Source organism: Molossus molossus, unplaced genomic scaffold (assembly GCF_014108415.1).
Source record: "Molossus molossus isolate mMolMol1 unplaced genomic scaffold, mMolMol1.p scaffold_m16_p_16, whole genome shotgun sequence".
Taxonomy (NCBI): Eukaryota; Metazoa; Chordata; class Mammalia; order Chiroptera; family Molossidae; genus Molossus; species Molossus molossus.
The window spans coordinates 24625124-24643111 of NW_023425351.1; the positions used below are offsets into that span (position 1 = coordinate 24625124).

Consider the following 17988-nt stretch of genomic DNA (forward strand, 5'->3'; position numbering starts at 1 on the left):
CTGCTGTGTCTGGCACCTCAAACCATGTTTTCCCCTATTTTAAAAGTGGTGCTCTCAGAGTTGACACACAAGTGTTCCATCTTGCTATGTGGGTATATGGTACACTAATGCCAGGGGATAAAGCTGTGAATAATTTGAAGTCTTGAAAATTTTGTATTTATTGTATTAGGAAATATAGTTCTTTCCATTTCAAATATTTCCATTTCAAAAGGACCAAGTGACTAAACATCATTGGTGGATCTTAATTGAGAACAGATTTATTGAAGTGCTCTCCTCAATTTGTACATTTCGCGAGACAGAAGGATTTGAAAATATCCCCCACCTTAATCAACTGGGATTCTAATGGGGTAGAAAGTGGGTGCTTTTGCTTACAACAAAACAGGCTGTGCTCTTATTTTTATTTTATTACCATTTTTATTGCCACAGAGAGTTGAATCGCATGAGAAATTCCTTTAAAAGTCCACAGATATGTTCGCTCCAAGCAGTTGCCCCTCTCTTTAAAAAGTTTTCATCCACTGCCGAGCGGCTCCTGTGCACAGTCAGCTCTTTCTCTGGCGGCTGACCTGACTGCCGGGCCCTCTCAGGGACATTTCTTCAGCAGGTGCATTGTGATATTCTTCACAGCCAGCATGGTCTCTGTACAGGTGGGTTTGATGAGCACCTCTGGGAGTAAAAATCCAAAATGCCCAGTGTCACGCAGCTCAAAAGCAAATGTGTAGGGTATTCCATTTTTGTAGGCCCAATCCATTGAGCTACCAGAACTCACATCTGAAAGTTAAAAAAAAAAAAAAAAAATCAGCCTCACTAAAGAGTCTGTATAATTTTCAAAAATGTATGTGTTACTAAGCTATACTAAATTCTTCCAATAAATATAATTTCAACAAGAATGATTTAACAGCAGTTCCTTGGCATCAGGCTCATAGCCCTTATAAATCATAGCTACCATCATCCTTGAAGACCTAGTCTAGGTATTAATACTTTTCCAGTATAATGACCTTAAAAATTTTCAGCCTCAACTCCAATTCAGTTTATCTCCACATTTACTTTATTCACCTATAACTAAAAACACACCATGGATGTTTCTTCTTATCACTCAGTTCTTCATTGCCAAGGTCTAGAATATTGAAGTTCTGTTCACAGAAAACCTCCTCATTTCTTGTACTTCCTCTATTTAAAAAAAATTCCTAATGAACTTGTTCATTGCCTTTGCTTAAGTTTGTTGTTCCTAGACTCTTCCCGGCCTTGTATTTCATTGACTATCTATGTGGCTGTGGTCAATTACTTCACTGAATTTCTCATCAGACCCCTGAAATGACTTACCCAGCTCTTTTACTGCCTTGGTTTTGCTAATTCTCAGTCTCTGACCCAGTTTCTCTGTTTTGACGTCTTGTGAGGGAGCTGGAGAAACTCTTTGCTGCAAATTCACACCAATCACTGAAGTCTTTCTCTTTTCCCAATGCTGCTCTAGGCTCCTTTTTCTAGATCTTTACTTACTGAATCTTTTTCATTCTCTTCTAGTCCTGCCCCTCACGTTTTCAATGCTCAGTGAGTAATTAGCCCATCACCTCCTTTACTGACATCATAGCCCTCTGACTTTTCTCCTTTAGCTCAGAGGAAGAAATGTTGCTCATTTTTTATGTGTCATCTTGTGATACCATTTATTACTATCTTCTCTGCCGGTGAATGGGTCCCTTCTCCAGGCCTTGGTTTCATTCATTAACCCCCCCTCTGTCTTGCAGCTGCATCGACCACAACGTTCAAGCACAGCTATCCGCATAGCACTTCCTTCTCATGATCCTGCTCTATGCCACCCTCGCTTTTCTCTTCCTGTTGCTTTAGAAGTAAAAGAGAGCTGGTGTGTCTTCTACATCCTCAGTCACGCTCAATTTGCTTTTTGCCTCTACCTGCCTATGAAAACTGTTCTTGAAGATCACCAATGACCTAACCTCTTTTTCCCCCAACTCAGATCCCAATTTCAACCTCTCAGTAGCATTAACCTAACTGACAATCCTTGACCGCTCTCTCCTTCTGGCTCCTGTGACCTCACACACTCCAGCGTTGCAGCCGAGTTGAAAGTGCAGGTGGCAGCAGCAGACTGGGGGCTAGGGCTGTATCCGATTCTCCCACCCATGCCGCTCTGGGCCTCAGTCTCCCTTTCTGAGAAAGGGATTGTAATACCCACTGCATAGGGTGGTGAAAATAAAATAAAATACTGTGCTTAGCCTCTAGTAGCTGTTATTATTTTGCATCTTTACACTCCAAAGTGCCTAGTATGTAGTTTTTAGCCTAACATGTTCTTAGTAATTTTAAAATAAATGAATACATGTGCCATAGAATAATTTTTATATACCTTTCTCCTGAAAATTATATGATTTAGCTGACATACATTATTATTTTAAAAATTTCAGAGTATATTCATCAACTCCTGAAATACCACTTTTTAGACTATTTTACCAGGACAAGTTAGAGAAAGAATTACTATAGGAAAATGACAATTAGAAGATTCTGCTGTTTCTCAGGCTCCTCTTGCTTCAGTTAAGGGCAGAAGGTTGGCTGTGGCTTCATTGTCCCTCTAGGTTAGAGTGCACTGGAACTACAAATAGTAGTCATAGTAGCCAAAGTCTGAGACAATATGTGCCAACAGTTACCTCATGGTCATGTGACAGCCTCATTTCTATGGTAACTGGTTCTTCTCGGTAAATATCATACTATGACTGTGCCTTGATATCAAGCTGCAAAGGTGAAGTGTAAGATTTTTAAAATGTTTTAAGATTGTTAATATATAGTGCTATTAATTGGTAATGTGATTTTTCACATGTACAATTTTTAATTTTTTAATTACAGTTGATTTTCAAAATTATATTAGTTTCAGGTTTATGGCATAGTGATTAGACATTTATATGCCTTATGAAGATATCCCCTGCCCCAATAAGTCTAGCATCACCTGGAACCATTACAATATTATCAGCTATGTTTCCTATACTGTATTTCACATCCCTGTGACTATTTTGTAACTGCTAATTTGTACTTCATAAGCCCTTCCCTTTTTACACCCAGCTCCTCAAACCCCCTCCCATCTGACAACCATCTGTTCTCTGTATCTATGAGTTTATTTCTATTTTGTTTGTCTTTTAGATTCCACATATAAGTGTAATCATATGTACTTGTCTTTCTTTGTCTGACCTATTTCACTCAGCATAATACCCTCCAAGTGTATCCATGTTGTTGCAAATGGCAAGATTGAATTCTTTTTTAATGGCTGAGTAATATTCTATTAAATATATGTACCAACTCTTTTATCCATGGACTATCTATCCATGGATACTTAGGTTGCTTCTATATCTTTGCTATTGTAAATAATGCTGTAATGAACATAGGAATGCATATACCTTTTCACAGTGTTTTAAATTTCTTTGAATAAATACTGTGAAGCAGAATAGTTGGATCATATGGTAGTTCCAATTTGCAGTTTTTAAGGAACCTCCATACGATTTTCCATATTGGTGCATGAGTTTGAAATCCCACCAACAGTGCACAAGAGTTCCCTTTTCTCCACATCCTTACCAACACTTGTTTGTTGAATTATTGAGAATAGCCATTCTGACAGATGTGAAGTGATATCTCATTTTGGTTTTAATTTGCACTTCTCTGATGATTAGTGATGTTGAGAATCTTTTCATATGTGTATTGGACATCTGTACGTCCACTTTGGTTAAATGTCTATTCAGGTGATCTGCCATTGCCTGTGCTGGGTTTGGAGGTGCCTGAGAGAGGCTATGCTGTGACAGAGGGTGGCTGCCATTAGTCCTGAGCTTGGGGCCACTTGGCAAGAAGTACAGAGCATGCTGAGGCCAGACACTGCTTGTTTTGGGTTTGTAGACCTTTGAAAGATTTTAGTAAAGTCCTCAGCTTGGGCCAAGGCTGGTTGCTTATGTGGAACAGTGTCTGAAAGTGGTTCGACTCAGGGTCTCGGAATCACCAGGGTGGCGCAAGTGGTCGTAGCCAGGTTGATAGGGACTCAGATTTGTTGCCTGCCTACACTTACAGGCTCAACAAAGGAATAATGGCACCTGCCAGCACTTCTGTCCTTGGAGAGAGCTGCCTCTCTGGCTCTCACCCCGAACCCAGTCAATTCATTTCCTCCCCATAAGTCCCTGTGACTTTTTCAGTCGTTCCTTCACTGTAACTTAGGGTGAGTGGGAGTAAGTCTCTGTGTGGGCCTTTTAAAAGGATGCCTAGGTCTACAGCAGCCTCCATGTCACCTGGACAGATCCCTGCTGATTTTCCCAGCCATATGTTGTGGGGACTCTTCTTGGAACTGGTACTCTGGGCTGGGGAGCCCAGCGTGGGGCTGGGAGCCCTGGTTTCTCAGGCACGCCTCTGCAGCCGAGATATCCTTCCTGATTTGTAACCTCCACATGTGGGTGTGAGACCAGCCCATTTTGTGTCTCCAACCCTCCTACCAGTCTCCAAGTGGCTTCTTCTTTATATCCTTAGTTACAGGAGTTCTGTTTAGGTAGTCCTCAGGTGGTTCTCAAGGGTGGTTGTTTACAATTTAGTTGTAATTTGATGTGGCCCTGAGAGGAGGTGAGCACATAGTGTACCTACTCTGGAATCTTGACTGGAAGTCTGTAATATGATTTAAAGAAAATACTGTATTTCCCCTTTTAGGGAGCTTTATTGTTCTAAAAAGGTCAGCCTGAGACCAATGATCATGGAGTTTGAAAAAAGTTCTGGTACTTAGGATATTCTCATTATTAGCATAAACTTATTTGATAAATAGTGTTAACTGACAAACCAAGCAGTTCTTCTGAAGGTCGAAGAAAGTACATTGCTATGAATATAGTGATGAGTAGATTGCAGAGATCAGGAGAAATTTGCTACCTCACCATAAAGCATAATCGGCATAAAGTGTATATACATGGTCTGTGTGTGTGTATACATAGACATTCAGATATTTAGGATTTCTCACTAGATTTTCCAAGTCATATAGTCAATGACTTTTAGAGTGTGGAAGGCCATGAGACATGATCTAGTCTGACTTCTCATTTAACTGACTTCTCTACTGAAGCCCAGGATTAATGTCTTGACCAGGATTATATCCTGAGGGGTGGCAGTATTAGGACTAGAATCCATGTGTCCTGATTCTTTGAGTTCTTTCCATCTACCCAATTGTTCGATATTTTATATAAAATACAAAACATCTCAATCACTTTTTACGGGAAAATTCAGCTGAAGATGCTATGTAAGAAAGAGAATTTCATAACAAGAACGGTGGAAGCAAGGAATAAAAGGGAAGCTCTGTTCAGGCTGGAACATTGCCTCATGATTTCCCCGAGGCCCGCTTCCAGGCTTCCAGTGCTTACGATTGCTTCAGGAGCCCCTTTCGGTACTTTCTACTGTCATAAGATCTCAATTCAACTATGTAGTTATTACTACATGACTAGAATATTCTCTGCTTTAAATTTATTTAAATTGGTGCAGTGATTTCTGTCGAGCAGTATAAAACTAATCGGATATAAACTCCCTTCATCTTCCTTGGCTAATTTGGTAGTCAAAAATTTCCTTTTTTTTTTTTAAAGGGAAGTCATTATACAGGAGAGTGGTTCAAGAAATGACTCTAATACAACATACACAGGAAACTTACACAAACTTACACAATGTGCTGGAGGCAGGTCCATATCGATACCGTACCCCATACACCGAGCGAAGTGCATTCACAGCTTTATAAGCTGCCGATTCCTGCGAGGGAAGAATGGAGAAATTCTGTCTCTCATATTCATTGCATCGAAACCTTTGGAAACAATGGCATGTTGTTTGGGCCTTGTTAGTCACAAGTTTGAAGCATAAGGATGAACACATTAGTTAATAGCTACATTTAATAATAATGTTATGTTATTCTTGCCACATGCTGCATTTCGCAATATGTTTTAGGACACATTTCCTTTGATTGCTCCTCATGACAAGCCGGTGATCAGTAATATTTCTGTTTTACAGATGAGAAAAGGAAGTCTCAGTGAGGTGAGGTGGGCAGGCTGGGGTTACACAGGAAGGAGGGGTTGAGTTGTGATAAGTAGATAAGTACTTATATCTTCTGATGCTGATTTAGGGTTCTGTCTTCTTCACATTTGTTCAGAGACACTTATTTCTATAAATTACAAAACACTTGATAGGGCAGGGCCCCTCTCAGTCTTTAGCCATGTGCTTGTACATAATAGATGCTTAATCAATATGTCTTGCATGAATGTTGAATAAGCATAGATCAGCAAGAGAATCAACATAATCTTATTGATCCTTAAGTACATAGTTCAGTGGTGATGTACAAGGCATTTCAAACACATGAGGATCAATTAAGAAGCTCTTTAATTCAGTAAGAATGACTTGTCTTACGTTACATGTTTATCCCAACTGGGAATGGGAACAGTTTCAGAATGCTCCATGACTTCTAAAGTTCCATATGCCTCTGACAGAGAGAGTCAGTAGTTCTGAGATGTAGAAATTTTGAGGTGAAACCCTTCCTACCAATACCAAAAACCAGAAAAAAGATTCAACACAATCAAAATACTAAAAGGCAAATATTCTAGCATGAACTAGAATGATACCGACTACTCGTGAAAACATTTCAAATGGTGTACAAGAATACGTCTCAGCAAGGAGCTAGAGAAGTATTGTATGACCAGTGAGAGGTAAAGAAGTATGTTGAAACCAGTCTCCCATTTCAGTTTGCCTATGAATAATTTAATATATCAACTGAAGCACTCTGGGCAGCGTGGGCTGTGTGTTGGACCCGGCTTCAGCTTGCTGTCCTTATTCACCTCAGGGAGGCATTAAGCAGCATTTGTAGCAAATGCCACCCTTTGTGGATATTCAGGGACCAGGCTCTGGAACCTGGCAGACAATTTATTATTGATCTTACTGACGCTGGCATTCTCCTCTCAGGAGCCAACAGGTATCTTTATGGAGAATGTTCTAATAGTTTAACATCTTATCCAACAGTCACAGAAATATACCATGACGAGGGCAGATATTTTTACATTTCGGAGATTACTGCATTCTGCTGGTGTGGACACCCTCGTTCCTCATTATTTCAGATGACTAAAACCCAAGAAAATAAATTGCTAAGAAAAAAAACAACAACCAGATATCCACTTTGCCTGTGTTCACAAACCATGCACATAGTTTTAGGCTTTCTGGCTTATGCCCTTCTGCCCTTCGGTGTGGGCGTGCATAGATAAGAGGTTTAGATGTGATCCTTTCACAGAAAATGGAAGCATCAGCAAAATTTTTTAGAGAACTGTTTTCCTGGTTGGCACAGCTGGACACCTAACTGAGAGGATTTACTTGCTTCCTCTTATCTCCATTGCTTTTTTTTCTAAATCCTCACCCGAGGACATTTTTTCATTTTTTGTTCAGGTAGAGTGGGAGGGGGAGAGAGGAACAGAAAGAGAGAGAGAAACATCGACGTGAAAGGGACACATCGAGTGGCTGCCACCCGTACGACCAACCAGGGCCGGGGACAAACTGCAACCAAGGTACATGCCCTTAGCGGGAACCGAACCCAGGTCCCTCTGGACCGCAGGCCGATGCTCTAACCGCTGAGCCAAACTGGCCAGGGCTCCATTGCTTTTTCTTTCCAATTGTCTGAAAGGACCCAGGCCTCACTTTTCAGACCTCAGTTAAGAAAAGAATATATTTTTTATTTAAATGTTTCCACATTTATAGCAACTTAATGAATGACATACAAATGTTAGCAGAAACACAGACTCCAACATGTTGATGGAGTGATTTTGAACAGTGTTAATAGAATTTAATGGTTTCTGGTTGGCATTCAGAGACTATTGAGCGTCTGAGAATTGTAATCTTGGTTTTAGTGATTTAGCTTGTATGTAACCCACTAACAGGACTTCTCACAAGTGGCATCACTGACAGTTTGGACTGAATAATTCTTTTCAGTGGGAGGCTGTCCTGTGCATTATAGGATGTTCAGCAGCATCCATGACCTCTGTGCACTAGATGTCAATAGAATCCTCGGCCCTGTTGTGACAATAAAAAGTCTCCAACATTATCCAATGTCCCTTGTGAGAAAAATTAATCCTTGGTTGAAAAATGAATCTACTCTTTATACCACAGCCCCCAATCCAAGACAAAGAGAAAATAGCCTTTACTTCTAGCAGGAAGATGAATTCAAAATGTGGAGAACATTCTCATGTAGCAGTTTTAATATATTGTATACACTATATAATCTGTTGTGAGCATATAAGTAGACACTGTGCCCAGTTTAGAAAGGACTGAACATTTACCTATAGAAACACTGTGATGCAAGGTGGTTAAGGTGCCAAGTCAACACCAATAACAACAAAAAGTCTATCTGACTACCACCTTCACAGTATTTCTCAAGAGAGAGAATTTGCTCAGAATTCTTGCTTGGAATGCCAACAACACAGTTCCTCTCCTGGAGAGAATACAAGCCTTCCTTCAGGCCCTTTTCTGTCTTCCTCACGTTCCCTATTCCTTCCAGTCCTGGGCATCTAGATCAGGAATTTCTACAACCCCAGGCCACTGGTACAGGATGTAGAGTTCAAGGTATAGGCAGAAAGAAGAAGCTTCTCCTTTATAAAACTTTTTAAAGTATAACATACATACATGAGACTATACAGGTTTTAAGTGTATAGCTCAGTGAATGATCACAAATTGCACACACTCATGTGACCCCATCCTGGTCAAGGAATAGAACATCAGCAGCAACCCAAAAGCCCTCCCATGCTTCTTCTCATTCGCTGTTCCCTCCCTCTTCCTCACTTCTAACACTATATATTAGTTTGGCCTGGTTTTTAACTTGACAGGCCTTTAGAAACCATAGGCACTGAACCAGACTCCCTTTACAAGGAATTATGCCTATAGTGGGTAGCTTGTGGGGTTATGGAGATGAGGAGAGTAAAGAATATTGCTTTTCCACTTTTAAGTAACCTTATATAAGAAAGGCTGTTTATTCTTAGTACTAACTTGTCAGATACATGCCCAGAGACTTAGTAGCATTAAGAAAATAGTGCTTATAAATTAAAACTTGCTTTTAATTAATGAGTCAGACCATCATTTATGAGCAATTATTTACTCAATAAAATTAATCACAGCCATGCACATGTGATAGAAGCTGCGATATTAATCCAATCCATCCTGACATTTTCTATGTAACATGTGGTAAGAATGCAAATAGGTTTGAAAGGATTGCATCTGAGAAGCAGCAGAGCACAGCGGTTAACAGCAACAGCACCGGAGCTAGATTTGGGGTTGAATCTTGGCTCTGACACTTAGTAGCTGGGTGTTCTTAGTCTAAATATTTAATTTCTCTCAGTTTCAGTCTTTCTCATCAGTAAAATGGGGCATAATAATAGTTTTACACCTTATGTGATTATAAAAAAATTAATGAGTTTACACACACACACACACACACACACACAATGTTTATTAGAATAAATACAACATATGTTTGCTACTATCGTTAACTACTTAGAATCATCTTAGAAGCATGAAGCCTGACACACAGGTGCAGGGTCAAATACTTACCACACAGCTAAAATTGGGGATTGTTGCATATTTGTAAGAATAGGGGTACAGCAACATCTGAGCATATGCATGAAAGGAGAGGTAAGCCCTAATGTGCTGCTTGTGTTTTCGAAGGAAGTTAGCTACAGCTTTCACTTCTGGCTCAGATTCTGGGTAAGGTCCACAGTACGTATCATCACAAGGGTGCATGGAAGCTCCTTCGTCTGCAAGTTAGAAAAGAAAACGGGGTGGGGGAGTGGGCAGGCAAGGGGTAAGAAACACAAATCAGCATTACTGAACTGTGATTTTTCTTTTATTTCTATAAATATAGGGCATTGTTAAGCAATTTCTCTAACTTCTTATTTACAGAAATCAATTACTGAAAAATGCAAGGTGTTTCAAGCCTTCATGCATAACAGGAGGGTGGCCTGAATAGAAAATAGGTACTGATTGTTTAAGTGAGCCTGAAAAAACCACTTTAAAGAGATAGCTCTGTCAGAGAACTAATTCTATGTGATCCCCCAGAGAAGGTATGTCCTCCTGTTTATATATTCCACAACACCTGTACTTTCCCTCCATAATGTTCAATACACTTGTAATTAGTGTCAAATATTTACTTGTTTATCATTCAGCCAACATTTGCACTGTTCTAGGTACCTGGGATACACTGGAAAACAATACAAAAACAAAAACAAACAAAAAAACCCTGTTCTAACAGAACCTACATTCAATCTAGAGTCTTTGTTAGACTGTAACGCTCTGTGAAGGCAGGGGCCGTGTCTTTGCTGGGCACCTGGCTATTAGAACAATAGTGTGGCAAATATTTGTTGAATAAGTGATTGTCACATCAAAAGAAAAGGCTAGATATCTATACAGGTGTCTGGTGAGATACAAATACTGATGTATCAGAAACATGGAAGCAAAACTAATTTCACAGAACATGCCAAACCAATTTATATCATAGTTTTAGATCAGCAATATTCAAACAAGGTTTTGTAAAACCCATCCTGGGGGTTCGATAGTGTTCAGTTCAGAAATCCTCAAAACTAAATTTTGATAATTTTTGAAATAAAAATTATGTTATACAGGTCTGTGAAGAGGAGGAAGGAAAATAAACTCACAGCAACAATCACAAAATATTAACATTCCGAGAAATTTTGGTAATAATCACATTTTCTATTGTTATCTGCCATTCTGAACCTTTATTAGTCCTCCCATACCCCTAGAAAACCATAACTCATTCCATAAAGAAATGGAAAATGTTTGGGGATCTTGTGACATAGTCCAATTCTACTGAACATGAAAAGACCCATGCCAAAGCAGACCACACCTGAGGGCTGTAAGTTTAGTTTATGCTACAGGAGAGTCAAGATGGGGACTTAAAGCAATTGAGGTTTTCCGCTGCTGAGTCTAATTCTGGAGATGCCTCAGAAGGTGGGAAATGGGTGGACTGAGAACTTAAGAACTGTAGCTGATCCTCCGAAAGGAACAGGAAAAACAGACATCTGACAAACGCTGATGTAAAGCACTGGAAAGGAGAGATCACAAACTGAACAACTAATTCCAGAGGGAGCTGAACTAATGAGCTAGAGAAATAAGAATTTATAATAATCCTATAAATGTTCTCAAGAGCTTATAGGAGGGCATTGGAAACATTAAACAGGGACAAGAAGTTATAAAAAAAGAACCAATCAGATGTCATAGAAATTAAAAAATTCCTGGGTTGAATGAATACAGTTGATGAGTGAATTAATGAGATGGAGCGGGTTTTGAAACATTCTTGGAGGCATCAAAAAGAAACAAAGAACTGGAAAATGAGAGAAAAATTAAAGGTTGTAAAAAATGGAGAAAGTGTCAGTATTTGATTAATAGGGGCCCAGAAAGAGGGAAAATAACATAAACAGAAGGTAAATATTTGAAGTAATACTCATTGAAATTTCTCCACAATTAGAAAGAGATTAAATGAATTTATTGTGTACCAAACGGGAGAAATAAAAGGAAAAATATCATCTCTTTGATACCCTGTGGTGAAATTTAAGAAAAAGAAAATTCCAGAGACACAGAAGTAGGTCATTTATAAAGGAACAATAATTATATTCACATTTACCTTTTATTAAAATTTTTTTTTTTTTTTGTTAATCCTCACCTGAGGATATTTTTTCCATTGATTTCTCAGAGAAAGTATAAGGGAGAGAAGGAGGGGGAGCGAGACGGTGAGAGAAACATCGATGTGAGAGAGACACATTGACTAGTTGCCTCCTGCACATGCCCTGACCAGGGCGGGGGATCAAACCTGCAACCCAGGTACATGCCCTTGACTGGGAATTGAACCCATGACCCTTCAGTGCTTCAGTGCTCAGGCTGAGAAACACCATCCAGGGCCACATTTACCTTCTTAATAGCAAAACTAGAGTAATATTTCTAAAGTATTTAAAAAAATCAGAATCTAGACTTTTATTTCTAACTGAACTCTCATTAAAGCGTGAGAGCAAAATAAAGATGTTTTCTGGCATAAAAGGCCTCAGAAGGTATACTGTATACAGCCATAATTTGTTGGAGAAAGTATTTCAACAAAAATGATGAATAACTCCAGAGAAGGTACTTGATATGAAAATTACTGGAGAGTAAGCAACTCAGTAAGATCTGTTGTCTAAATAAGCAATGTCCCATGAGGGAAAAAAGTATATTGATCTAGTATCAAGTTCTAGAATATAACAAACTGATGGAATGATGAAGGTTAGGGGACCAGAATTGAAAACACCTAAGTGATTGGTGTCTTTGCAAAGGAGATATTGCTATTGATTAAATTTAGTAATTGATGGAGAAAAACCTAAGCACGGGTCTTAACAATTTAGAAATAACCACAAGAATAAAAATAGAACATAAACTTCACAGAAGTAACTTTGACCCATTCAACAGAAAATAGAGAAAAAAAGAAGAAACAGTTAAACATAGAGAACAGCAATTAAGGTGACAGATATAAGTGTTAATGATTAATTAACACATAATAAGTGATTGTGAAAAATGCTAACAGATGAAACTCACCAATAAAATGACTGATCTTTTCATTGAGAAAAATAAAGAAGACCCAGCAATATTATGTTTATAGAAAAAAAGTGGTACAAGTAGATATATCAGATGTCTACCTTTATTTTTTATTCAAGTATAGTTATTATATTGGTTTCAGGTGTACAACATAGTGATTCAACATTTATATACTTTATAAAGTGAACACCAAGGTAAGTCTAGCCCTGGCTGGTTTGGCCCGTGGACCAAAGAGTTGCTGGTTCGATTCCGGTCAAGGGCATATTGATGTTTCTCTCTCTCTCTCTTCCTCCCTCCCACTCTATCTTAAGATAAAAAAAGTATCCTTGGGTGAGGATTAAAAAAAAAGATAAGTCTAGTAACTATCTCTCACTGTACAAAATTGTTATAATGCTATTGACTATATTCCCTATGCTGTATATTATATTTCCATAATTTATTTATTTTAGGACTGGAAGTTTGTACCTCTTAGTTCCCTTCACCTTTTCCTCTTTATCCCCACCCTCTGGCAACCATCAGTTTGTTCTCTTCATATTTGTAAATCTATTTCTGTTATGCTTTGTTTATTCATTTGTGTGTGTTTTTTTAGATTCTACATAAAAATGAAATCATACAGTATACGTCTTTGTCTGACTTATTTCATTAGCGTAATACTTTCTAGATATATCAATTTGTTACAAATGGCAAGATTTTATTTTTTTATGGCTCATTAGTATTCCATTGTATACATGCATATATCACATCTTCTTTATCCAGTCACCTAACAGAGGACACAAGCTGGTTCCATATCTTGGCTCTTGTATGTAAGTAATGCTCTAATGAACATTGGGATGTATATCTCTTATTTTATTTTATTATTATTTTTTCAATTTAATTAATTAATTAATTAATTTTTGTTACATATGTTTCTCCTTTCCCCCCACTGATTCCCCCCTCCCCCCACTCCCCGCCCTGTCCCCAGATTTGTTGTCCATGTCCATTGTTCATGCATACATGCATATAAGTTCTGTGGTTTATCTCTCCCCCACCACCCCCTTTTCTGGGGATTGTCAGTCTGTACCCCGCTTCCACATTTCTGGGACTACCCCATTCCTCAGACTGTTATGTTCATTATATTCCACAAATAAGTGAGATCATATGATACTTGTCTTTCTCTGTTTGGCTTGTTTTGCTTAGTATGATACTTTCCAGGTCCCTCCATGTTGTCTCAAAGGATAAGAGATGTTTCTTTCTTACAGCTGCATAGTACTCCATTGTGTATATGTACCACTGCTTTTTTATCCATTCATCTACTGATGGACACTTGGGCTGTTTCCAGATCTTAGCTATTGTAAATAGTGCTACTACAAACATGGGGGTACAGATATTCTTTCTGATTGGTGTTTAGGGCTTCTTAGGGTATATTCCTAGAATTGGGATCACTGGGTCAAATGGCAGTTTAATTTTTAATTTTTTGAGGTAACACCATATTGTTTTCCATAATGGCTGCACCAGACTGCATTCCCACCAGCAGTGTGCTAGAGTCCCTTTTTCTCCACACCCTCGCCAACATTTGCTGTTTGATTATTTGCTGATGGCAGCCATTCTGACAGGCGTAAGGTGATACCTCATTGTTGTCTTAATTTTCATCTCTCTGATGATTAGTGATGTTGAGCATTTCTTCATATGTCTCTTAGCCATTTGTATGTCCTGTTTGCAGAAGTGTCCTCTGCCCATTTTTTAATTGGGTTCTTTTGTATATATCTTTTTGAATTAGTGTCTCCATAGATACCCAGAAGTGGAATTTTTGGGTCAGATGACAGCTCAATTTTTAATTTCTTGAAGAATCTTCCTACTGTCCCATAGCGGCTGCACCAATCTGCATTTCCCACCAATAGTGCATGAGGGTTCCTTTTTCTCCACATCCCGACCAGTATTTGTTGTTTGTTGATGTATTGCATGATAGCCATCCTGACAGGTATGAGATGATACCTCATTGTGGTTTTTATTTGCATTTCTCTGATCATTTAAAAAAATATCTTTTTTTTTTTTTTATTGATTTGAGGCGAGAGGAAGGGAGAGGGGGAGGGAGATAGAAACATTGATTGGCTGCCTCCTGCATGCCCCCGACTGGGGATCAGGCCCACAACCTGGGTATGTGCCGTGACCGGGAATAGAATCGGCGACCTCTTGGTGCCTGGGTCCATGCTCAACCACTGAACCACACTGGCTGGGCTCTGTGATCATTTAAAAAAGTTTTTTAAGAAAAAATAAATAAAACCAGAAAAACATAGATAAATGGTTTTATTTTATGTTTTGCATAAACTAGTCTCTGTGGAAATTGATTTGACATAAGCATCTGGATCCTCTAGTTAGCATTACCTGGGGAAGTCATAGTTATTGTCACATAAATTCAGTTGTTATTATTTCTTCTTTAAAAAAAAAGAGGGAAGAAGGGGGAGAGAAAGAAACATCAATCAGTTGCCGCTTGTAAGTGCCCCAGTTGGAGATTGAACCGGCAGCCTAGGTATGTGCCCTTGACCAGGAATCAAATCCTCGACCTTCTGGTGCACAGGACGACACTCCAACCCACTGAACTGCACTGGCCAGGCTAGTTGTTGTTATTTTCATTTTCTATGTTTGTTTTTCTTTTCATTTATATCTTTTAAATTTCACTAAATGAAATCCTTCCATTTATTATTTTTTTATTTGTTGTAGTCTTTTTTAAAATTTATTTTCCACCTGCTTCTCCCACTGTCAACTAACCTTCAGGTAACCTACATGAATAATTGAGTGCAGAAGTTAACATAGTTTACAAACATACACACATGTAAGTGTGTATATATGTATTCACGCACCCTCACGTATATATATATGTATATATATATTTTTTTATCCTCACCTGAGGACATTTTTCTATTTTTTGTTCAGGTAGAGTGGGAGGGGGAGAGAGGAAGAGAGAAACATCGATGTGAAAGGGACACATTGAGTGGCTGCCACCCGCACGACCAACCAGGGCCGGGGACAAACTGCAACCGAGGTACATGCCCTTAGCGGGAACCGAACCCGGGTCTCTCCAGACCGCAGGCCGACGCTCTAACCACTGAGCAAACCGGCCAGGGCCATATATGTATTTTTAAATAGGGATATAGTCATCTTTATAGGAGCTATTTTTGGTCATAAAATAGAATCATAATCATATAGTTTTTACCACTTGCTATTTCCTTCAGTGATAGTTTGTGGAACTCCTTCCGTATCAACTTGAACTCATTCTTTTAAATTCTATTGTAGTTATAACATAATTTAGTCTCCCACCTGTCTATTGCTAGGAATTATGTTTATTTCTCTCTCTTTGTTATGATGAACAATACCACCTTATAAAAAGTGGGGGACATTACTACTGACTTGATAGGAACAATACTGCAATAAGTATTATGATAGATATATCCCTACAGGTGAAGACTTTTGCTTCTATGGGACAGATCTATAGGAGTAGGACACTGGGTTGAAGGATGTATTTTCAAATATATATTTATTTTAAGTAGGTGTTAAAGTCACATGATTCAAAAATTTAAAATTCTAATAGGATTGAGTTTTTGATCTGCAGTTAAATACTCTACCCCTGAGCTATACCCCCTAACTTTAGGATTGTAATTTTCATTTTCATAGATTTTTGCCAGAATACTTACTAAGATTTTTACTATTTACATTTCCACAAGCAGTGTATAAGACTACCACCTCTCCTTAATTCTTACCAACAATACCCTTCAAGTTTATCACCTTAAACAATTTCAATTACAGTTGACAGATAATGTTATATTAGTTTCACAGGTACAATAGTAAGTAGACATTTATATACCTTATGAAGTGATCACCCTGATTAAGTCTAGTTCCCATCTGACACCATACATAATTATTACAATGTTATTGACTATAGTCTCATCAATTTTTATTACCTTTTGATTTTTGCCAGCTTGACATAATTTAATTTTTCTTCCTTACAACAAGTATGTTTGAGCATTGATTTCTATGTTTGTTTCAAATGGACTCTTCTCTGAATTGCTTACTCATGTCCTTAGCTCATGTTATTCTCTTGGGCTGCTTATCTTTTTTTTGTTGTTGTTGTTCAGATAGAGTGGGAGGAAGAGAGAGGAGGAGGAGGAGGAGGAGGGGAGAAAGAGAGAGAGAGAGAGAGAGAGAGAGAGAGAGAGACATCGACGTGAGTGGGACACATTGAGTGGCTGCCTCCCACATGCACAACCCAGCCAGGGCCGGGGACAAACTGCAACGGAGGTACATGCCCTTAGCGGGAACCGAACCCGGGTCTCTCTGGACCACAGGCCAGTGCTCTAACTGCTGAGCCACACCAGCCAGGGCTGTTTATCTTTTTATTACCCATCTATAAAAGATACCAAAAAAAATTGTCTGTCATCTGCATTGCATTTTATCCTCAAATTTATAATTTTTCTATTCAATTGTTTATGGTAACTTTAATCATTTTAGACATCTAAAATTTATATAATTTATATAATCACTATGTCTTTTCTTTTTATATCACTTTTGGGTTTGTTGTGTTGGTTAAGAAAGTTTTCCCTATTCATAGAAATTATAGGTAATATATAGAGTTTCTTCTAAGAATTTTTATCATTTTATTTTTTCCATCCAAGTCTTTAATTTATTCTTCTGTTTTTTTAAATACGTATGTATCATATGGTTATACCTTCAGTTTTTTTTTTATATGGATGAACAATTCTGTCAGCATCATTTATTAAATATTTTATCATTTTCCCACTGAATTGAAACACTACTTTAGTAATATATTAAAGTCTATCGCATATGTGGATCTATTCTTAGATTATTTGTTCTAGTCTGCTCTAATCTATTTAGCTATTTCCATATTGTTATCCTATCAGTCTATATTAACATTACAGAATTCTCTGGTATCAGGCAAGACAAGTTCCCCTTCCTGTTCTTTGTTTGCAATTTTATTGCCTTTTTAGGTGTATTTATTTAGATCATATACACTTTATGATATTTAAAAAAATCAATTCTCACGAGCTGAAAAACAAAATGGAAAAACCTATTGAGATTTTAATTGGAACTGCATTCTATTTATACTGATTTGGGGAGGATATTATTATGTTGAGTTATCCAATCCAAGGACATGTTACGCCATCCCCTTTGCTCAGATCATATTTTATGTTCTTCATTCATATATATATATATTTTAATCCTCACCTGAGGACATGATTAGAGAAAGGAAGGGATTGAGGGGGAAGAGAAAGAGAGAGAGAGAAAGAAAGAAACATTGACGTGAGAGAGAAGCATTGATTGGTTGCCTTCCATACACACCCCAACAGGGGATCAAACTTGTAACCTGGGTTTGTGCCCTGACTGGGAATCGAACCAGCAACCTTTCGG

At 38.3% G+C, this 17988-nt stretch overlaps 1 protein-coding gene across 1 annotated transcript in view; it reads right to left on the reverse strand.

Annotated features, from left to right (window-relative positions):
- Positions 1-242: 242 nt before the first annotated feature.
- CPA6 (carboxypeptidase A6) overlaps positions 243-17988 on the reverse strand; it is a 313464-nt gene continuing 295718 nt past the window's right edge. Inside the window, exons 9-11 of the mRNA XM_036264316.1 lie at positions 9565-9767; positions 5658-5742; positions 243-768 (exon numbers count right to left, since the gene is read on the reverse strand). Of these exons, the coding sequence (XP_036120209.1) occupies positions 581-768; positions 5658-5742; positions 9565-9767 (476 nt within the window). The 3' untranslated portion in view covers positions 243-580. The remainder of the gene's footprint in view (positions 769-5657; positions 5743-9564; positions 9768-17988) is intronic.